This window comes from Saccostrea echinata, unplaced genomic scaffold (assembly GCF_033153115.1).
Source record: "Saccostrea echinata isolate AGI-Se365-2 ecotype Australia unplaced genomic scaffold, CSIRO_AGI_Sech_v1 ptg000027l, whole genome shotgun sequence".
In the NCBI taxonomy this organism is placed as follows: Eukaryota; Metazoa; Mollusca; class Bivalvia; order Ostreida; family Ostreidae; genus Saccostrea; species Saccostrea echinata.
In genome coordinates this window covers 3,422,888-3,443,319 of record NW_026889776.1, presented here as the reverse complement: position 1 = coordinate 3,443,319, position 20,432 = coordinate 3,422,888, and the positions used below count along the sequence as shown (strand labels likewise).

General features: G+C 32.1%; 1 protein-coding gene across 1 annotated transcript in view; it reads left to right on the top strand.

Moving 5' to 3' along the window:
- Positions 1-19,459, top strand: part of LOC133193113 (receptor-type tyrosine-protein phosphatase alpha-like) — a 33,946-nt gene extending 14,487 nt beyond the window's left edge. Inside the window, exons 4-21 of the mRNA XM_061329087.1 lie at positions 2,089-2,324; positions 2,429-2,620; positions 5,618-5,933; positions 9,291-9,487; positions 10,474-10,561; positions 10,989-11,062; positions 12,193-12,229; positions 12,337-12,434; positions 12,710-12,838; positions 12,984-13,129; positions 13,529-13,664; positions 13,919-14,059; positions 14,299-14,392; positions 14,534-14,607; positions 14,696-14,830; positions 15,439-15,587; positions 18,252-18,387; positions 19,388-19,459. Coding sequence (XP_061185071.1) covers positions 2,089-2,324; positions 2,429-2,620; positions 5,618-5,933; positions 9,291-9,487; positions 10,474-10,561; positions 10,989-11,062; positions 12,193-12,229; positions 12,337-12,434; positions 12,710-12,838; positions 12,984-13,129; positions 13,529-13,664; positions 13,919-14,059; positions 14,299-14,392; positions 14,534-14,607; positions 14,696-14,830; positions 15,439-15,587; positions 18,252-18,387; positions 19,388-19,459 — 2,450 coding nt within the window. The remainder of the gene's footprint in view (positions 1-2,088; positions 2,325-2,428; positions 2,621-5,617; positions 5,934-9,290; positions 9,488-10,473; positions 10,562-10,988; positions 11,063-12,192; positions 12,230-12,336; positions 12,435-12,709; positions 12,839-12,983; positions 13,130-13,528; positions 13,665-13,918; positions 14,060-14,298; positions 14,393-14,533; positions 14,608-14,695; positions 14,831-15,438; positions 15,588-18,251; positions 18,388-19,387) is intronic.
- Positions 19,460-20,432: the final 973 nt, after the last annotated feature.

Genomic DNA, 20,432 nt, shown 5'->3' with positions numbered 1-20,432 from the left:
TTTATAGACAATAAAAAAAGGTTGATTGTATAATGTTTCACTTATATTTTGGTAGAAAATGCCGAAAACGTACACCACTGTAAAGGTTTATAAGCCTTATAAACTTAGTTTGTCAACATAATTAATTTTTCCTTATCTATAATTCCTTGTAAATTATAACAAAAAACCCGATTTTACTTGAAAACACTGATGTCAATATTCCGATCAGCATGATAAATGTATAATATAATTAATAAGTGTAAATGAGAACTTTTCCATTTCCAACTGCAGACCTTCAATAAGTAAATGGAGATCGGCAGTGGCATATTTAGAAATGTTTAGTCATATATAAAACACTTTCTGATTATTCTATAAAACACTAAGAATCCTTTCTAGAATCTGCAACAATACAGTGACAAGGATAACAAGTTTTGAAAAAAAATGTTCAAATAGTGACTTCTACTAGAATACGCCAACCTTCCCTCCTAACCCCCCCCCCTTCCCCCCTTTACCTGCCCCGATCACTAGCTATATGTATTGTCTTTTGATATTTATGAATCCCATACTTAAGAAAGCTGATGATTTTCAATAAAAAGGTTAAAAAAACCTTTTCTTGAACAGTCAAATAAAGTCAATGTCCACTATGAAGGAGACGCGCATTTTAATTGGAGGTACATGTATGTAATTAAATGTAAATTAATCACCGAACCAACCCAACTTATGTCGTTACTACTCTTTTATGCTGTAAATATTGATTGAATATTTATCATAGTCGCGAAGACGGAAAAGTACATATTTTCAACATGATTGCTCTTTGTGACGTCATGTTTTCAATGCATTGCGTCATTAATTACATGTAATGTCCCATAATAAATTTCACTGAGAAAGGTTTATAAAGTTTTCATTTGCATAAATTGTATTAAATTATTTTTCAAATGCAGAATTGAATTTAAAAGACAATAAAAAGAATAATAAAACCTTCCGATACAGGATTAAACAACTTATTTTTTTTTTTTTTTTTTTTTTTTTTGGTATAGATTTATTGTGGAGAGAAGTGACGTCTATCTAAAAATGCAGCATTTTCAACTTCAATTTTTTTTTTGTAAAAACGGATGTGGCCGCACTTTTGTAAGGTCATTTTTTTTTTCTTTTTAATATTAGAAATCGGGTTATATTTATTCTTGCTGTGAAGTTTCGCATACTTACTCGGATGCGGCCATATCGAAATATAGATTCGAAGAGGAGGAAAACGTCCAAAATAAGGGAATTCCGGAATATGAGATCGGTTTTAAACGTTATATAAATGAAAGGACGCTTGAGTTGAGAAAAAATTGTTACCCATTTCTCACACAGGGAAACCTCAACAGTAACTTGATACATTAGATAAAATGTAAACCTGCGTTTAATTTTTGCCGATTTTACAGGGCCGATTATTGGGCTTACCGTACCCAGTTCTTTAAGAGCAAAAACAAAATCTTTACTGGATTGTAGTTATTCACATACATTTACAAAATGCAGGACAAATGGCCTAGGTTTCAAATAGTCAATATTATGGGTATCAAGTAAAAGAGCCATAGCGAACTTGATAGGCAGTGATATGTCAGAATATTTCAATCAATTTTGAAGAAACTGCATCTTTAAGGAAACAGCTGGTAGATTATCTAAGTGTAATACTTTATTCTCAAGTGTAAATATAAGAAATAAACAACAATGTTAAAAAAATAACAGGGAAATATAACAGTGAAATATACTTAGCTGGTACTTGATAAAATTTATCTTCATCGGTTTGGATTCAAAGGACTCTATCTGAAGGCAATAAGGTTCCTAATTAACTTTTTAAAAGTTACTTTGTCTTTCTTTTCATAAACCGATCTTTTATTACTGTATTAAAAAATAAGTTATCTTTAAAGCTTACATGTACTTTTATACTCTACTGCACATTTGTTATTCGGCATGTGTTTATCAAATAGATGACCGATGTAGCCCTCAATGTAATGGAAGATCCTGTGACTTACATGGTAACTGTATTCTTGGCTGTAAACCAGGATTCTGGGGTGACAAGTGTTTGAATACTTGTAATCTTGAAAACTGCTTTGATACTGTTTGCAGAATATATGATGGACATTGCAATTCTTGTAAAAACGGGTTTTATGGAGCCAAATGTGAAGCTTCTTGCCCATCGAACTGTTTCGAACGTACTTGTTTTCAAGATACGGGACACTGTGCCAAGAGATGCGAAAATGGTTATTATGGAGATTATTGTAACAATCAATGTGGAAATTGCAACCCAAGGATTTGTCAGAGATTTACCGGTTATTGCGAAGCTTGCGAAACCGGATATTTTGGTAGTAAATGCGATAAAAAATGTAGTAGAAGTTGTGCAATGCTTCACTGCAGAAAAATTAACGGGTACTGTGATGAATGTAATCAAGGATTTTATGGTTTTCAGTGTAATAGCAGGTGTAATGACCATTGTATTTCACAGAGGTGCAATCGTGATACAGGAGAATGTGATGGTGGTTGCAAAAGCAGATATTATGGTCAATTCTGCAATATGAAAATTGTATACAGGGCAAATGCAGTAATGACGGGGCTTGTTTGGGTGAATGTAAAGCAAACTGGACCGGGATTAAATGTGATGGTATGTGTAATTCTTTCATTTGAAATTACAATCTCTATTTTTTTCCCAAAAATATATTTTACAATTGTAATTTTCATGAGTCAAAGACAAGATCATAAATAAAATACACAAAACTTGAGAATTGTCACATGCTGTACTTTAAAAATCTTGAAATCTCATTATAATCTAAAGTTCCTTGCGAAAGCATCGTCAACATAATCTCATTTACACAATCTGTTAAAATCTGAATTCCCTCGTTTAGTATTTTAAAACTAGCAATATTTGTATAATAATCAATGCATGCACATTATCATTCTGTATATTCACTGCCCTTATTCATGTATTAATTTTGCATTCCATATTGCTTATTGGGCCCCTACCGGAATCTTGAAGAGGGCTATAGGTTTCCTCCCTATCTGTGACTCTGTGTGTTTATCCGTCTGTCCCTCCGCCTGTCTGTCAGTCTTTCCTACTTGGTTTTCCTCACTTTTTTCCTAAATGCTTGCGAAAATGAGCTGATTTTTTGGTATGTGATTATATAAATAGTGCACGTTTTTTGAGGGTAACAGTTGAAATTGACACCCCAAGGAAAACCATTGTCAACCGACGCGTCAGCGGAGGTTGACAATGGTTTTCCGAGGGGTGTCAATTTCAACTGTTACCCTCAAAAACGTGCACTATTTATTTTATTATACTGAATGTCTTATTGATTTCGGATGTCATTAAAAAATTCGGAGATCGTCGTTAACTTCACGCTTAGAAAGCTTTCAAACTCCCCACTTCTATTTTTCTCAATAGGAAAGCTTCGTAAAAGATTTACCAACCTCTTTATTATTTGTTTGCTACTCAAAAAGTCCTTTATCACCTAAAGTTTGCACTCGCAAGGATGTTTCGTCTGTCGTTTGTCTTTTTCAAGTAAGCCACATCGGACGCAAGCTTTTATTGACGTCGTTTACTCGGTTTCTTTCAAACGCACAACCGACGTTTTGAGAATTCTACGGTGAACCGTACGCGCATGATTTGAACGCATGTGATATTTTCGTAATGTTACCCGTTGTCAAGTGTGTTGCTAACGCTGAGGGTAATATTACAGATTGTTAAATGTGTCTAAACCAATCAGATTTTAGTATTTAACATGAAAGTATAATAAAGTAACTTATTGACTTACAGATCAAATGTGCATTTCCTTCTGTTTCAATGATGTTTGACGGAATTATGGCGTTATTAAATTTTAAGGGTTATCCGCACATTCCTTTTAAACGTTTGCGAATATTGAGCCAAGTTTGGTATGCCAGTCTACATTGACGCTTTTGTCCCGCTTCAATGATTTCTGTTAGAATTCTGGCATTTTCATTTTTTTTCAATGGGATTCAGATTATACTTTCCAGTGCAATACTCTCAGAATGTTTGTTGATACTTATAACTGATAAATAATTAATTCATTAATTGTTTGAGAAATTGATTATGTTTCTTTTTAATTTTATTTTTTATCTACATAAGAGAATAGGATAGTTTATACATTAAATGTAATCTCATAGCCTGACAATTCAAAATTGCATTAAAGTATCACATTTTAGTAACTTTATATATTATATATATTTCTGTTTTAATCCGGTAAGCTTTAACAACTTATTCTTAAATCCAATATTTCCAATATTATTACAAATAATAATGGGCTTAAACTTTTATTGAAACAGAAAAGTGACTTTAACCAACTGATATTAACTGGAAATACAAAAAAGTACTTTAAGTTCAATATCACAAACATCTTTTCTTTTCCCTCAAAATACACGAGTCAAACTTGCATGTGCAAACCTATTGATATAAAATAAAACAATGGATTATATGTACAAATGACGGAGATAAAGAAACTGTATTTGTTTTAATATAATTTTGATGTGACATGATTGTATTTTGGTAATTGTTGTAATTTTGTTTGATGTTTACAAACTATTTATCTCGGGATCAATTGCCTATTTTTAATCGATGACACCATTGTCTTAATATACAGCCAATCAGCGTGGCTTCTCCCAATCAGGTGACCATTGTTTATTTATTTACCAGAGGAGAAAGCCACGCTAAATTGCAAGGGAAAATTTTGTCGAAAAAACCCTCCATCCATCCCCTTTCTTCCACCGTCTTTTTTTTTTTTATTATTATTGTTATTCATGTATTAGAGATCATACTTTGCGTGTTCATTTTGTTTTATCCCACCCTTTTTTGATGGCACGCATATCAGTGCCTGCTTTATGGTATGTTTATTTTAAAGGGGGTCAGTTTGCATAATATGATGCCAAAGATTTTTGTGTTCTTAGAAGTTTTTCTAGTCTCTCTGACCCCCTTACTATGTGTATTTTTGTTTTGCGTCATTTACTTAAATAAATGACATTTTTTCACTTTCAATACTGTTGTTATTTTCTTCTATCCATCAAAAAACTAGCTCAGTTGACTTGGCTTCAGACTTGCAACAATAACAAAGGAACATAAATATACTTTCTTTTTTTAGTGTAACCTGTTACTTGTAAACCTCTCTAGCTAGAGAATAATCAAATATTATTTTACGGTATTAATTTTATAATACAATCAAGAAATGCATACCAAGAATGCATCAGATATTGCATTTGTGTACTTGGATATACAGGTACTCCCCAATATCTCGTATTCTTGAATAATTTTTTTCAGTCCCATTTACTTCTAGAGGAGAGCAAAGTTTGAATATACAATGTAATTCTATTCGATGCCAAGATTTTGGTATTGTATTCATTGTAACAACACTTCTGCCTTGCTCTCCTACTAATTCTTCATCTGATTACAAAAACATGCTTGCTTTAGAGATAAAAACACGATGCATGACCTCTCCCTATGTGGTAATTATGATAAATACACTGTCGAAGGATTGTTTAAATATTTTCTTTTGAAGTATGCGATTCCAGACATTATGGAAATGGATGTTCTAAGGAATGTAATATTAATTGTATAAGACAGCAGTGTAACAGCATACGCGGATACTGTATACAGGGGTGTAAGGAGTCGTATTATGGAGATACGTGTGATAAAAACTGTAGCACCTGCCCATCTAAATGCGATAGGAATACTGGAAAATGTGAAGGTTCATGTCAGCATGGGAAATTTGGAGAAATATGTGACAAGACCTGTTCCCCAGCATGTGCACAAAAATGTGACAAATACTCCGGTATCTGTGATAATGGCTGTAATGGTAACACATTAGGAGCTATGTGTAACTATTCCTGCAGCCATGGTTGCATCGCCAAGTGTGGTCAATACGATGGCAATTGCACTTGTAAAGAAGGATGGCAAGGAAACACATGCGACGGTAAAGCCAATAAATGTCGATGTTCATTTTAGTAAGTAGGTTCAAGACATTAATCATAATGGAGGTTTATTCTGTGTGTATCTTAATTAAAGTATAGAAATTGACCAATTTTTAATTTTGATTTTCATGAAAATTCTAAAGCAAAACATCCATCTCATGGGGAACATTTAAACAAAATCTACTTTTTCCTACAGCATATGATTTTCTGTTCCCTGAATAACACTTGATGAGAAATTTTCTCATTTTTTATTTCATCTTGTGTAAATGGACATTCCTTTTGCAGAAAACTTTAGCATCTGTTACTCAATTCCTGATCCAATAAAAATTTTATTTTAAAGTGGTCACCTTCAAAATAAATATTTTTTTTTCTTTATTTGAACAGAATGCAAAGAAGATTACTATGGATCAATGTGTGAAGAGAAATGTAGTGCGCGTTGTCTAAATGGGACCTGTTTCTCAAAAAATGGGACTTGTATAGGAGGTTGTAAAGGCGATTTTCTTGGCGATAAATGTACTTTACGTAAGAATTTTTTGTAATTTTTAATTTTATTCTTTGCTTTTTTCCCTTTTACAACTAGATATTACATAAATATACCATATATAGTAAACAGAGTTTAACCAGTAGAATTCCAATATGCATATCTCTTACTGCAAACAAACATGGATCTTTTTGGCTTTTTGATCTGTGTATAAACATGAGTATTTTAAAACTAGGTTTAATTTAAGTAAAGAAACAAACATATAGAAATGTAAATTTACATTTAAAAATATGATATGTATCAAGGAGCTACTATACATACAGCAGTGAAGGTAAAACTGTCATTTAAAAGGTTGGTTTTAAATATGCAGCAAATTTCAAGATAGTATAAGTCAATCAATCATTTTCCAACAGAATTTTTGGACTAAAGTCTCTTTTATACACAAGAAATGAATATCTTCTGAGAAATGTATAAACTATTATAAGAGGAAGTCTATTTTAATTTCCTATTTAATAAAACGAAGACAATTTCCCCAGATATTAACAGGAACAGAGTTGCTTCATTACCAACTTTGGCTGTGGGTACTGGCTTAGGAATCGGATTTGCCGTTCTTATAACTTTAGTTATCGTTATTATCCTGATGCTTTATTTCTTTAGAAGGTACGTTACATATTCTAGAAACTGCAATTGTGGAAAATATGTGATTTGAACTTCCTAGCTTAAAAAACTTTCACTAGCATATTCTGATTTGACAACACTCATTTTGTTTCCTTTTTTTTTAAAAGAAGAAAATGTTCCAATGCCTCGACATCTACAGTGTTATTCAGAACAAATGCTCCTCGTACAGGTAAATTTTTATTTGTTTGTAAGCAGGCACTGACATTTTAATTTTCTAATAGTAAAACATAATTATTCTTTGTTTTCTCACAATTTTCGATATAATAATTTATGTTCTTCAAAATAAAAAAAAGGTTAAATATGAAATTTATTAGACAAAAGAGCAAATTCAAATGAAAATGAATGTTTCGTTTAGAACATTCGTCTTGATTTACACTGAAGATATACATGTAAAAATGCATACTCAAAGGCCACAGGATGGAGACTGATTAAAGCAAGATTTTTCCTATTCTCTTGATTTTATTTTTTTAACCTTAATTATTAAGCATTGCCTTTATTTTGATCAAAATATTTTCAAACACAGAATGTATTGTCAATATATGAGATAAATAAATTTAAAAATCAAACGTGTGTTTTAGAATACGAAACATTTTCTACTTCTAAACGAAAGAAAAGAAAATAATCTATTGGTCTATCAAAAAATTATTTTGAAGGGTTCTTTATTTTATCCAACATCTGTCGTAATACGGGACCTCGATTTTTAGGGTCTCTTCCGAAAGACCCTTGACTTTCACTGCTAGCGTCGAGCGCTTGGCAAAGGAACAGTCACTACCTATGTTTACGTCTTGAGTTTGTCGCGGAGCGGTGAACGAGAATAGAATTCCTGGCTCCCGATCACAAAGCGAACACCTTGCCTCTGGGCTACCATTACCGATCCAATACCGAAATAAAGTACAAATCCGTATCCTTAATGTATTTTTTTTTTATTTTCTTTTAATTGAAGATTAAGAATGCATTTCAAAGATTTCACAAAAATTTCTTTCTTACGAAAATATGGCCAAAAGTCCATGAAATCTCGTACTATTGATGAAAATATGAAGACAGTGACAAACAAGGCTCAATGCCTACTTTATTATATAACTTTTATTTAAATTTCTAATTAAAATCAGCGAAACGGTTAAAATCCGGTATCCTGAATTACATGTGTATATTCACATTTATTTATTTGTGTTAGAATTGATCGATGTACCATTTAGGATATTTTTTTCCCTTAGAGTAAATATATATATATATATATATATATATATATATATATATATATATATATATATATATATATATATATATATATATATATATATATATTATAACAGTAACTTGATCCGAAGAGCCGTATCACGTCAAGTTGACAGGCGTGGATCATCAGATCAAACGAGACGCGAAGCCTCTTCGGATCAAGTTACTGTTATAATGATAAATTTATTATATACCCCTTTACAACTAGCAAAATATAATAAAAGGAAACTTTTTGGATCAATTACAGAACTTAAGTCCATTAAACAAACCATTTTGTCAAGGAAATTTTGATGCGTGAGAATAAAAACGTCATTTATCTGTGTACTTCGTCATCAGTTTCAGAGAGGGGTGATATGGATTCAGAAAACCACAGTGTGGTGATCCGGAACGTCGGATCACATCGTGATTGCGTGAATTCAACAGTAAAACTGAGTGACAAACAGTTGGGTATATAATAAATATACATTATTATAACAGTAACTTGATCCGAAGAGTCGTATCACGTCGAGTTGACAGGCGCGGATCATCAGATCAAACGAGACGCGAAGCGTCGAGTTTGATCTGATGATCCGCTCCTGTCAACGAGACGTGATACGGCTCTTCGGATCAAGTTACTGTTATAATGATAAATTTATTATATACCCCCTTACAACTAGCAAAATATAGTTTTAAAAAAACTTTTGAGATCAATTATATAAGATTTTTCCATTAAACAAAGCATTTTTGTCTAGGAACTCTTTGATGCGCATGAAAAATAACGTCATGTTTCTGTGTACTACGTCATCAATTTCAGAGAGGGGTGATATGGATTCAGAAAACCACAGTGTGGTGATCTGGAAAGTCGGATCACACCGTCACGTGATTGTACGAAATCTACAGTAAAATTGAGTGATACACTCTTGGGTATATAATAAAATTCCATATAAAAAATAAAGTTTCAATATTGAGTTTTTTTTTCTTACAGCCGAGAATATTCTATACTCAAGCAATGTTTTAATTCCGATCGAAGATCCGGAGGAAGAACCACATAGAGAAAATCCAGAAGAAGCTGTTTACTACAATGATCTTTCTATTGCAAAGGATATTGACGTAGGGAATCTTTTACGGCTTATTATGCACATGGGGGCGAATAATAATGATGGTTTTTTAACAGAGTTTAAGGTAATATATTTTTTTTAAGGTTACAAGTACCAAACTTTACTGGAAAGACTTCTGTTTACCTGAAACCTGTGCTGGAATAAAAATTTTTGTTGAAAATTTATCACGTTTAATGAAAATATAGAATCTTTTATGAACATTTAAACTGATAACATAATTTAGATTGTTTTGAAGATTGATTCATTAAATTAAATTTGTAAGGATTGCGCACAAGCAAATAATATAGACTGTATTAACAAAGTAGGATTATAAAGATTTCAATCAAGTCGTTTTTTTTTATTTCGTGTCCCATATTAACTTAAAATGGTATTCAAATTTAATTGTAATCACTGAATGATCGGTTAAAATGTTCAAAGTAAATCATTTTTTTAAATGCAGAGTGAGATTCTACAGTGATCATTCAACTGTAATTTTTAATACAATTAATACATATTAAAAGCAATATGACCTGCATTTTTGAAAATTTATTTTTCTGTTAAAATGTGCTGTTATGATAACTCTGTATGTAGTTTAAACCTTTATGATCTATTAGACTAAAATGAAGTACTTTTTTTCAGAAGAAATGTTTCTGTACAATGGAATGTATTGTATTATATAAGAAATTAATATTGTACAGGAAGACAATAATGTAATTTTGCTTTAATCAAAGCTTCTAAATAGTTCGTCCATCGCAAATATGAACAGCAGAAGTTTATAAATGTTCTTTATTTTCTGTCATTGAAATTCTTAATAAAAAATTTGCCACAAAATTTTCCGACATCAAAGTTGCATCTCATATTGCTTTAAATGTCATTTATTTCACTTTTTTTTTCCTGCAAGTATATCCTCTGTATTTTGTTTACCTTTGTTTTATGATATCACTAAAATACTTCTTATGACATTTGAGGTCTTCACTGTCCTAACTATTTTTAATTAGCTATTTTAATCTATTTTAATCTGATATGAATTTGACGTTATGCTATTAAACTAACATTCTTTTTTATTCCTAGCTGATTCCTTATGGGGAAAGATTCGACTGCAAAACCGGGCGAATGGAGGAAAATATGTATAAAAATAGATTTTATTCCACGTTTCCATGTATGACTTTACTAATTTGTTTTACTCTTTTGCTTACTCTTTTAATCTCTTTCAACTTCATATGTCAATTGAAATTCATTTTGCAGACTTCAGACAAATAAATGAGGTATAAATCAACCTAGATACATGTAGTTCTTGAAAGAAAACATTAAAGATCCTATAAATTTTGAATTAGATACAGCCACACGTTTAATTTTTCTGTTTTTATAGCAGAATATGCATGGACTAGTTTGTGTGTTTATCATTTTTGTTAATTTAAAGATTTATTGAGTGTATGTGCATTACTTTCTTTTCAATTTGAAATATACAACAGCCTACTTTAAGTGAATGTGTTCTGAAGTTTTAATTTGTTTTTCCATTTGAAACAAAAAAATAAGCATGACTGCTCAATATTTTCAATTATATCACCCTAACCATATTCTTTCAGATGACCATTCCCGTGTTATTTTAGAAATTAATGAAGAATTCAATTCCGATTACATCAACGCAAACTTTATCGAGGTATTTTTCTCTCTTTCCTCTCTATTTCAGATATAAATTTGTTATGTTTCAAAGCAGTAGGTTCGGTTTTGTCTTTATTCTGTTGTAAAAATTGAATGTTTAACAAAGAGTTTTGAAATTGGCTTAAATATGAGTTGAGTATATCAGTGTTACAATACTTAAAAGAATATGGCAAGATAAAGGACCCTTCTGGAAAATAACATCATTAACTCTATATTTCTGTATTTTTATATTTCTAACTGTAGTTTGTTCTGTCGCCCGCGTGGCGCAGTGGTTAGAGCGTCTGCTCTAGACTCACGAAGTAAGGAGTCGATCCTTACGTCGCGGGTTTGAATCCCACTGTGGGACGTTTAGACCGGTCCTTCGGATGAGACCGTATAAACCGAGGTCCCGCGTCGCAGTAGGTGCTGACACGAAAAAGATTCCTCACTGCTCAATCGCCGTAAGTGCCGAGTATAGGACAAAATTTGCAGCTCTCCACCGGCAAGTGGTGGCGTCTCCATATGAGTGAAAAATTCTCGAGAGGGACGTTAAACAACATACAATCAATCAATGTAGTTTGTTCTTTATTAAGGTTTTTCGTATTCTGTTTATTCCCACTGTCTGTATTTTTTTTCTCACCAATTTTGTGCAAGCAAGTTCTTAAAAGAGCTCGTTTGTTGGTTTCTTTTTCAATTTTTAAAATTCATTTTTCAACGTCAAATACCTCACTTCCGGCGAAACAAAAATAGTCAAAATGGGAGATTTAGGTTTTGAATCGAGTATCAAATGTCAAACAGAATGTCCGACCTCATTTTTAATCGCATATAGTCACTTATGTTCACTTCCCGTAAAACCAGAAGAAATCATAAATTGCTTTTTTATGCTATCACCACATAACTGAAAGATTAAAAAACACAGAAGAGTTCTCACCTTTTTTTCGCCGATTGATGTCATTTCCAGTCAAACCAGAAGTAATCAAAAACTGCTTAATTTAAAATGCATAGGCGTAGATTTAAATGATCATAATTTATAGGACCAACATCATATTTTGTAGAAAACTTTCGTAACTCGAATTTATTGCACTTAGTGTTACTGAATACATACACGTTCCTTTGCAACGGGCTTTGTTCTAGTTTTTATTTTTGTAGAACATCGATGGAGAACGTGAATATATTGCTAGTCAGGGTAAGACACTTAAATAAACAGGATGTTTATTAATTTCCACAATTTATGGGAGGCATTGAAGTTGGCTAAACTTTTTATAGATGAAATATTTCTTGCACTTTTATAAGGACCACGACCCAACACCGTAATTGACCACTGGAGAATGATCTGGCAAGAACATGTAGATTATATCGTTATGTTGACGAACCTGAGAGAAGGCCCAAAGGTCTGAAAAAGGAACTAAAACAAATTCGTTATCTTTTATTTATGGAATTACAATAAGCATAATGAACAACGACAGAAGTTATATCCTGTTTATATACGACTTTCACGTTCATATAATAAATTGAAATGAACAAAAATCATCCATCTTTTAAAAAAATATTTTAACAAAAAATGTTTCATATTTGTAATACCGGTATTACTTTCAGTGATATCTTAGCATATTTTAAAATTATACGTTTGTTTTACAATAATGGAGGGTTTTCTTTAAATTTTTAGGTAAAGTGCCATCAGTACTGGCCCGATATAGATGAGGAACTGGACATCAGTCCATTTTCTGTCACCTTGCTTGAAGAAAAAGTGTATGCTTATTATATTGAAAGGAAACTATCATTACGCAAGAGAGGAGTAAGAAGAAATTATATTTTTGTTTGTTTCAAAGTTGTTATATACACTCGATTGCGAAAAGCAACATTTAAAGCATTTCAAATATGAAACATTATTTTTTCCTTAAATTTGAGCTGTAAATTTTAATTCCTAACTTTCAACATAGGTCACTGTGCCCAGAACGGTCGTGCAATTTCAATACACAAGATGGCCGGATTTTGGAACACCAAATCCGGTAAACTTGGTAGTCTTCCACAGGAACTTCCGACATAGAATTAGACCTTCCAAAAATCCAATTCTAGTGCATTGCAGGTACTTGTGCGGGATTTCATATAGTGTATTCTATATTGAAGGCTTAATCGGATATAAATATAAAGTAACAATCTTATATTTTCATTTTTTTAAACTTTTTTTTATTATTCTAATGTTCCTTTTCAATATTGTAAACACACTCTACATAGTATCAATTTGACGTATCAGTTTCCGATTTTTTATAACTCAGTATATCAAAAAAAAAAAAAAATAAATAAAAAAATAAAAAAAAAAAAAAAAAAAAAAAAAACCTGTGCATTAAATTTTTCGTTACGTTAATCAGCTGAAGAGAAAGATTGTGCTGGATTTTGAGTGCGCTTTTTATATACATTTGCAGTAGGTAACGATATACCTTTTAGTATATTTTATCAACAATTCGCAAAATGATATTTTTAATAGTGCAGGAATCGGGAGGACGGGCACATTTATAGCCTTTGACGTTTTGTCCAGGTATGGCAAGGACAAGGGCAAGGTCAATGTTATAAAGTATGTCAAGGCCATGCGTAAAGACAGGATGACAATGATACAAAATGTGGTATGCTTCTTAATTGCGAATTAAAAAAATAGGTAGAGAGCTATATATATATATATATATATATATATATATATATATATATATATATATATATATATATATATATATATATATATATATATATATATTACGTCAAATAAAAGCTTTGCAGTGAATATTCAACTTAATACATAAGAAATTAAGAATATGACTTAATATACACAATAACTTTTCTTTGCAATCTTTGCAACCTGTGTTTTAATTTGATATTATAGGCCCAGTATGTATTCCTGTATCATGCTCTGTACGAGTTCTTCAGAAGGAAGGGAATACTTATCAAAAAAGATGAATTCTTGAGACTGTATGGAGATGAAAACATAGTAAAAAGAAAGAAGCAAATCACGGATGAATTTAACGTACTAAGGAAGAATTCTGAAAACTAATTGTCATTTTGTTATTCTGATATATTATATTGACTGTGCAATCTTCTTAATCAATGATAAAAATGTATTTAAAATTGGTTTTAACATTTAACATTTAAAGAATAAACACAAAATAACTACTAGTACTGGGTTTCATAACAATATGATCGAGCTCAATCGGCATCGTAAACAAATGTAAGTATAAATTAATAAGAACGGATTTTATGTTACAGGAGCTGACAACATTGAGACCTCAATACAATGTGCATGATTTTCAAAGTGGAAAAAGAAATCTGACACTGAATTTGACAGTGTCGGTGTTGCCAGGTATCATATTTTCAATCTACGTTTTTTTTCAGAAGGTTTGGTTAATCCATGTTTTGCTAATGTCGGAAAGGGACGTCAGTTGATGAGATCGGTTGTATTTTGGAGTATCTATCCTGCTTTTATGATTTTTTTTTATTGTAGTTGAGCAATATCTAGTCCATCTTAAGTCAGATGTTCCAGGTCGAGAACCGTACTACAATGCCGTGACAGTCTCTGTATGTTTCAAAACGATTTCTGAGTTTTTTTTTATCCAAAATTAATCGTTTTAATTCTATCTTTTAAATGTATTTTAATTTGACACAGTCATTTACCAAGGCTGAGGAGTTTATTTCTGCGCAATATCCGGTGCCTGGGGCTGCCATTGATCTTGTTCGTCTGATAATTGATCAGAAGTCTCCATTCCTTATTTCACTCACTCCTTTATCTGAGTTGAACGAGGTATTGAATAATCAAGATAAAAATAAGTAACTTTCCACAATATTTTCAAAGATTTTTTTGTTGTACGTGTCGGAGAAGTATAATTAGCACGTTCAAAGAGTATTGGCTGGAATTTTGAATTCTTTATTTTACGTACTTTCTAAGTTTACGTTTTACAGTAAATACATTATTTACATGTATGTAGGGAAAACAGGCAATGGTAAAATTTATTTGTATCAAACTCAACAAATCTGCTGTGAAACAAAGTTTCATGTAAACAGAAATACGTTTACGTTTATATTGTTCAAGATATAACATATGAGTTACTTATGCTATTCATAAACAGCTCAAGAAATGGGTTGAAGGAGAAGAAAAGAATATTAAGCTGAAGCCATACGTTATCACAAAGATTACACAAACAGCAATCTCAAATGAAATAAGAATGACCAGTTTATTTTTTAAAGGGAAAAGGGCAAGTCTGCATCTTTTCTTAATTATTGTTCATTTTCAGTATTTCATTTTTTTAAAAGTAGTGAACGTAAATTAATCGATAATTTAGTACATTTATAAAGATTTTTTTTAAGTATTAAAATGGTTCCCATATTTTAAAAATATATCCTTTTTTTAAGGAATCTCAAAAAGTAGATATTCTTGAATGCATGTCATGGAAATCGGGTGAAATTCTTCCAGGAAAAACCTCCACCTTGACGAATTTGATCAAACAACTTATCTTTCAAAGAAAATCCAAGCCAGAAGGACATATAACTCTAATTTCAATGTATGTATATCAGTATGTTTGTGCTAAGCATATATATGTATATATGAATTACTCCAAAGTCCGATGGTCACGCTTAAGACCGTGGGTCTCTCCAAAGTCCGATAATCTCGCCAATCCCCGATTGTTCGGTGTTGATACGGACACAAAAGTCCGATGGTCACGCCAAACTCTGATGGCACGTTTCCCTATGAGACGGGCTGCGCTTAAGTGCGATGGTTTGACAACCAATGTCCCATGGTGCCGAGAAACAATCAATGTATATGATGTCAATTCTTGACGCCGTTATTCAGCATTCAAAGGCCAACAGTTAAGTATTATTTTTTACAATCAATTGGATTGTTTTTGCTTACTGCTTGCACCAACTTGAGAGATAAGGGTTTATACTCGCATCTCACTCGACTTATAAGGGTCAGCCCTTGCAAAACTTTGTAGTGATTATCGGGTAGCTTCGAGCCAACATCAGAGTTTTAGGGATAGCCCTCGCACACTATTCAAGTAAACAGAGTTAGTCTCGCACCCAATAAAGATGAAGGTAAGTCTGTGCACACTATTTGACTGTTAAGAGTTAGTCTCTCTCCGACCCAAGATGTTACACACTTTTCGACCGATTTAGGTTAGTCTCACACCCATCCGAGATATAAGGGATAGCCTCGCACCCTTTGCACAATATATCTTGCAGGAATTTCAACTGTCGCTAGGGTTCGATATAAAGAACAATAACTCCACACCGGAATTTGTTTTCAGCAGATGCGAAATAGCTACATTATGTGATGTATGTCAAATTCTTGAATTTCAGAATTACTCCTTCACTGTCAGAAGTGATTTATGGTTTTAACATTCAGAACATATGTGTAACTAATTTATAATTAATAATTTAAAGTATTCATACTTTTTATTATACCACCGTTTCGAAGGAGAGGGGGTACATGTATACTGTTTTACCCTTGTATGTCTGTCTATGTGTATGTCTGTCTGTTCGTTACAGATTTTGGTCACAGTTTTCTCAGCAACTGCTCATCGCAAATGCTTGAAATTTTAGCACACTCTTTATTTATGCATGCCACATGATAGGATTTTTTTTGTAGGAATTCGATGTCAATATTAACTTCCTGTTTATCCCTGTGTAACTAGACTCGTAAATATTCACATCAGAGCGGGAGTATTACTAGTGAGCATTGGCTCGCAGACTTCTCCTGTTCTTCTGTGTGCTTATAATTATAAAGATTGAGATAATAAATCATTGCGTTTAATTTTAGAAATATATATCATTAAAGAAGAAGGACAACAATACAAACACAAAGAAATAACATTATATTTTCTACGTATCAACTGTCAAATCAATAATCGTGAATTGTATTGTAACGAAACCGAGGGTATAGGGTATTAACTAAATCAGTTAATCGTGGGCCGCTGTTAGTTTCTGGTAACTGGTCAAGGTTGAAATGGTTGTCCACAAAATTTATATAAAATCGGAATAACAACCAATTTTTCGTCCACTAAATAATTGGCGAAATGACCAATTTTAGTTCACTATAATATCTGCATTAGAACCGTGATGAATAACACGTTGTACAGTTTATGGTATTTATTAAGACGATCAAATGGTTCAGTTATAAGCACAATAATAAACTTGGTTGGTACAACGTTATTTGGTTAATACAAAGATGACGAACCAATGATCAATCCAGGACATTTCTACTCTAAATGACTCTTCACTAATGATTTCGTATACATAGACTTCGTACTGTTTGTGCATACCACTGTCTTACACCCGAAGTATACGGAGTCGCTACACACTGCAGACTGACTTCTAAACACAAAACAGATGTCTTTTATAGACAAAAGTTGTTATGATGACGTAGAAACGTCAGAAACCAATAACGTCACAATTAATATCTGATTTGTAAGTTAGCGGGTTTTAACCACTAAAATTACTAAATAACGTTGTACCTATATAGAACATATACAATATAACGCTTTGTCATTACAATACATAAATCAAATTGATCAAGTTCAAATAAATCAATTATTGTTCAATTCTTTCGTTCATTGTTCATTGACAAATATTTTAGTAGTTTATACACATCGGGTTCAGGGTCCGTTTATTCGAAACTTGTCAACAACAGTTAATCCGAATTTCACAGGTAAACTTATCGGAACGTAACAGTATATAATTCTGAATTTAGATAGAGAAAGGGAGGGAAACTTTCAATCATCTACTTTAGACTTAACTTCTTCGGAAAAGAATCCTACCAAAAAAATCAATTGTCTTAAAATACAATCTAAAGTATCATTTACCGTTCACGGTAGCTCAGTCGGTAGAGCGCTCGCTCCGTGATCGGGAGGTCGTGAGTTCGAATCTCGGCTGCGACTGACCTAAGTCGATAAAAAATGGGTAGCAACTGTTCCATCGCCATGCGCTCGGCACTTTTAAGTGAAAGTTGCGGGTCCTTCGGATGAGACCTTAAAAACCGAGGCCCCGTGTCACGGCAGGCGTTGGCACGATAAAGATCCCTCACTGCTCAATGGCCCTAAGTGCCGAGTAAAGGTCAAAATTTGAAGCCCTTCACCGGTATATGGTGACGTCTCTATATGAGTGAAAAATTCTCGAATGGGACGTAAAACAACATACAATCAATCAATCAATCTAAAGTATCATTCCAGTGATGGTGCGGCATGCTGTGGAGTGTTTCTTGCTGTATATAATGCAATAGAGCAATTACATCAGGACAATGAAGTCGACATGTTTACCATTGTTCAGCAACTTCAGTATCGAAGACCAGAAATGATATCTGTTATGGTAACTATTTCTGAAAAGCAGGGGCTGTATTACATTATACTTAGTTTGTTTCTGGGATTATCAGCACCAGATTGCTGATATTTTAAAAAAGAATAGTTTAAAAGCAGCTGAGTTTTAAAAACTCTAATACGCGGAAATTGTATAAAGACAGGAAAAAGTGAAACTTTTTAAATAATTTCATTTATTCAGCTTTCCGTAAGGGTGAAAATAAGCATATTTTTTGGAGTTTTTCCTCTATAATTGTAGGTATTGAATTTACTTTAAAGACTTAAAGATTTACTTTAAATGTATTTGAAAACAATCTTCCCTGATTCAGCGAAAAAACAAAAATCTTACCTGATTCAGCAATAAAAAAATGTGTTTCAAACGGAAGAATTAAATCGATTATCTAATTGAAATGATCCTTGATTATACATGTAGATAATCGATCATAATATTGATATTAGTTGAAAGCAAATTGTTCCTTCGATTTTAGATTTATTCTTCTTTATATTTATGTAGATAATCGATTATAATATTGATATTAGTTGAAAGCAAATTGTTCCTTCGATTTTAAATTTATTCTTCTTTATATTTATTCTTCTTTAAATTTAGTGGAATCCTACATAATCTGATAAATGAATCCAATGATAAAAAATATATCAAAAATGTATTCTAAAAATCACTCCAGAATTTTTAGCCGATTTATTCTCCATTCAAAAATGAACAAATTTAATATTTGAAATGGATCGATCATTAATCGATTATAGTGCATCCAATTATTCCCATAATCGATTATGAAAAAAATCGATTTCTTATCACTACTTATATTAAATAATAGTATTATACGAGTTTTTTTTTTTTTTTTTTGGGGGGGGGTGGGGGGGGTGGGGGGGATCTATTAAAGATTAAAGGATCACCGGGAAATCCACAAAAATTAATATAATGATTCCACAGTCAGTCTATGTTAGGATTTTCGGAGCATTTTGTAAAAATAAAGTTGTTTTTGATTTTTTTTCAGGCCGAATATCAGTTCTGCTTCAAAGCTGTATGTGAATACCTGGAATCAGACAACGTTTATGCAAACACCTAAAATATGACTTAACACAGCTGCAAAAATGAAACTCTAACTCTACATTCAAATTTTCTTCTATGATGCACAAATACAAACATTTATATAATGTTTTTGTTTCTTTAATTTTTGATTGTGTGTTGTTTTGTTTTGTTCTTCTTTTTCAAAAAGAATCGTTATTTTCATGAGAAATGATGATTTACTAACATTTTCATCTTTAAATATTTTTTGTTACAGAATATTACTTATGAAATCGACATTCAGTTTTATATAAATATGTAACTGCAATTTCAGCATAAAATTAGAAAGAAAAAAAAACATCAAATTTCTCCAACATGATTATATATTTTTAAATCAATCACATGCTTTAAGATTTAAAAACGAGACTAAATTTGGGTTTCTTAAAATGCTTTCTTTGCCGTGCCATAGGGCTTATAATGGGAACAACATTGCAGAAAAAACTTCACCACGTAAGCGGGTTATATTTTCTACAATGATTGCTAAAGCACGTTACTTAATTTGTTTTAACACACCATTTAATTTTTGAGACTATATCTTTAAAAAAATAATTATTCAATACATAAGGTAATCCGATCCTCAGGTTCTGAAAATCAGCTTTTAAGTAATTGAAAATGCTCACAAAAATTTCTTTGATTTCACATAGTAACGTTTTGTTTGTTTGTTATTGTTTAACGTCCCTCTCGAGAATTTTTCACTCATATGGAGACGCCACCACTTGCCGGTGGAGAGCTACAAATTTTGACCTATACTCGGCACTCAAGGCCATTGAGCAGTGAAGGATCTTTTTTGTGCCAGCACCTTATCCGACACGGGACCTCGGTTTATATGGTCTTATCCGAAAGACCGGCACATAGTACCGTGAATTTACCCATGGAATTTCTTCAAAGTTCGTCATTATCAATAGTTAATCACATTATATTATAATACGGAAAATTATCAAATCTCAAATATATTTTCAGGAAATGCGAATAAA